We start from the raw sequence: 3,303 nt of genomic DNA, 5'->3' as shown, positions 1-3,303 counted from the left end.
ACTCTTTCCTCTTAGTTTTTGAGTCAGCCTATAGGACTCAAAATACGCTCTGCAACTTTGAAGTTATGGAAAGATGGGGCGGGGCGGGGGGAAAGAAACTGGTCTGGGATAAAAAGAGGGCAGGCAGGAAAAGTACTAAAATCCACTGTCATCAAAATCAAACCTAATGGATAATGTCTTACTGAAGCTTTTCATATCTTTCACAATAAATGCAGAGAAATCTGCAATATCTTTAGGCAGAAGATTCTCTAAGTTACACAGCTTACTGCTCTGAATTAACTGCTTCTGTAGTGGGTTCTTTTTCAAATCAGAAATCGCGAGGCCAAGCTGAGTTTAGCTCCAAACTGGTAGGAATGGAGAGGGAGTTCACCTGCTAAACAAGTACACAATAGGACAGATCTGCACTGGACAATTAACATCGTTCACTGGATTAAATGGAATTTTTCCAGGTGTTCACAGACATAACTTTGAATCCAGCCCAGGGTCTAATATTATTTTAAACTACTTTCTCCAAACTATTCTGAATTTGTCTCCCTGTCAAGTGTTAACAGTTTAAATCTTTCCTATCCCTCCCTCCCATCCTCACCCCTGTTGAGAAGGTTTGTCCACCTTCTCAATAATGGACTGAGATTACTTCAGGGGCAGAATATTTTTTTAAGGTATTATTGATAACATATTGTTCACAATTTCAGATCTATCTCAGTTTGGAGAGGCGATAACAGCAGAAGAACTTACTCTTTCAATATAAAATAGGGAAACCCTAATGTATAATCAAATATAGCTATGTTAGGAAAAGACAGTATTTTAAAACAAGGACTGCTGGTTAACACTTGCTGTTACAAGATTGTCTGAAGTTCGCTGAACGAGGAGGACATATCTTCCATTACCTGAGACACTAATGTGTGCTGCCATCTGTGGATCTGGGCAGCCTTTTCAAATAGAGGGGGGGTTGTTTTGTGCTTTGCTTTGTGTAGAGGCCTGAAGGGTGTGCTGAACATCCTGCAGTTCTTTCTCAGTCAAACACGTGTAAATACTGTCCAGTGCCCATCTGTCTCTGATAGAAATGCCACATTCTAAGTCTTGACTTCCTTAAATATCTATGCCTTTTGCCTTTGAAATTACCTCTTAAATACTGCTTTTATAAATAGTTCAGCTAGGAGGAGGGGCAGTCATCATGGTGAAGTCTTTCTTGTGTATACTACAATATTTGGAATTCTGTCTACATTCCTTTGCGACCAGATCCATCACTTTGTTTTTATGTCTAAAAAATGCTGGTAGACTATCAGTAACATCTACTTTACACTTCATCTGGTGTCTGCAGGCAACTGGTGGGGGTAGGTCAGGGGGTGTGAGCCTTAAGTCTACCGAATTGGCAAACTTGTCAGATTATGCACGGTGATCTTGATCAGCAGGAGACCTATGCTCAGTAAAATGCCCTGAGTCTGTTATATGTTGTCTCCTGACAGATGGCTCCAACCCTTACACCTTGAAGCTTTGCTTCTCTACTTCATCCCATTTATAGAGAAGAGGACAGCATGCTAAGAGCTACGTTCACCTTAATTTGCAAGTTTAAAACTATACTTCGTTCACAAAGCTCTAAAGTGGTTGTTCTAATGTTGCCTTGTTTCAACTTAATTCTAATATCTTCTATCTTGTTTTATAATAAATGTATGTTCCTTCATAAATACAAAACAGATTTTTTTCTTTTTGCCTCTGAGAAGTATGTGTTGTAAGCTTACTACAAAATTTGTATTTTGTTAGCGTAGGATCTTCAAATGTCTAAAGAAGCACCAGTAGTATAAAGAAGATTGTTTTCTTCCAAAAACGAAATATATTTGCATTTTCGATAATGTTAAAGATTAGCAATTATTTTTCCATTTGTAGTTTTAATTGGCAGATAGAACTATTACATCAGAATTTTAAATGTAGAACTTGTTTTTAAGTATGTTTAGTGAAGTATGTTGCAATACTAAAAAGCTTGTATTTATAAAATGCTTTAATCAGGTTAATGTTGCACATACAGAATTTTTAGTAGTATAGACTTGATTTATAGTTCAAACAAAGCTAATGTAGAAAATTAAGTATGTAGACGTGTATGGTGTGAATTCATACTTATTTAAAGTGGTTTTGTTTTTTTTTAAACTATTTTCCATTTGCATTGGCATGATGCCATCTATAGCTAGTCCCACCGTAGGGGCCTTTTAAAAATTAAAATTGCAAGCCTGTATCAATGTGTTCATCCTCATTTTCCATAATTTAAACTTAAAGCTTTGGTGTTCAACATATCCTCTTGACTTTTTTATTTGAATAGTGGTTTTGACATACTTAATGGTAACAAGTTAGGTATGTGAAAAAATTGATTGCAATAGAAACCAAGGTGGTAAAAATAGTTAAAACAAAAAGCAAGCCCCACCATACTCTCTCGTACCTGGACAGTTAATTTGATGTTTTCTTTTGTTTCATCTTATACATCTGTTATGACCATGAAAGAATTCATACAGTGAATAGACTTGGCTAGCCTCTCACTTAAACTGAGGTAATCTAGGTGGGATTCAGATAATGTAACTAATTACCTGATGTGAAATTAATGGTGTGAGGGATCTTTCACTTTGGGGAAGCTGATTTGCTTTGTCCCAGTGCTTTGAAACCTCTGTTCTCTCTTCTAGAACTGGAGTTGCGTCTTACTTGGGCTAAACCCCCAGAAATGGGAGTCCAAGCAGGGAAGTCTAGGAGCTGTTGTCCTGGGCTCTGTGTTCTCTTTTCTGAGTTTGCAGAAAAGTGTTTAGGGCTTCTTTTCATTCTGCTCTTAGTGATCAGGGAAAAGTTATTTTATCAGATATTTTATGTTTTGTCATGCAAGATCTTTGTTCTATCTTTACGGATTTTATCCATATCCATGCTTTATGCAAGATTATTTGTGCAGTATGCTTGTCCTTGAGAGATTATGTTGCAGTATGTTTACAGACTATGGGTATTGCACATGTCTTTTAAATACAGGCTGGATTTTCCTCATTCTTAATTTCAAGGCAAATCCACCTTATCATACAAGTGAAAATGCCAGCTGTCCTTCAGATTTTCTCACCCACAATGATTCATTTTTGCCCTGTCTGCCTCCATTTTGTTCATGCTTCAGGTAATGAGTATTTCAGGTATTTAAATCAGGCTTCTAATGTGTCTGAACTGGGAACTGAAGGACAGCTTCTCTTTGGCAGCTCTTTCTGCATAGGGTTTGGAATAATACTAGCCTCCTGTCTGGTAGGTGGCAAACTGACTTGCATTTTAGGAGTACTGCTAATACTCTTT

General features: G+C 37.1%; 1 protein-coding gene across 1 annotated transcript in view; it reads left to right on the top strand.

Moving 5' to 3' along the window:
- HNRNPLL (heterogeneous nuclear ribonucleoprotein L-like) overlaps positions 1 to 1,812 on the top strand; it is an 18,450-nt gene extending 16,638 nt beyond the window's left edge. Inside the window, exon 12 of the mRNA XM_010284407.1 lies at positions 1,467 to 1,812. Within this exon, the coding sequence (XP_010282709.1) occupies positions 1,467 to 1,522 (56 nt within the window). The 3' untranslated portion in view covers positions 1,523 to 1,812. The remainder of the gene's footprint in view (positions 1 to 1,466) is intronic.
- The last annotated feature ends 1,491 nt before the right edge of the window (positions 1,813 to 3,303 follow it).

The sequence above is a fragment of the Phaethon lepturus genome, unplaced genomic scaffold, assembly GCF_000687285.1.
Source record: "Phaethon lepturus isolate BGI_N335 unplaced genomic scaffold, ASM68728v1 scaffold1813, whole genome shotgun sequence".
Lineage (NCBI taxonomy): Eukaryota > Metazoa > Chordata > Aves > Phaethontiformes > Phaethontidae > Phaethon > Phaethon lepturus.
Note: the sequence above shows the minus strand (reverse complement) of the source record. Positions and strands in the feature narration are given on the sequence as shown.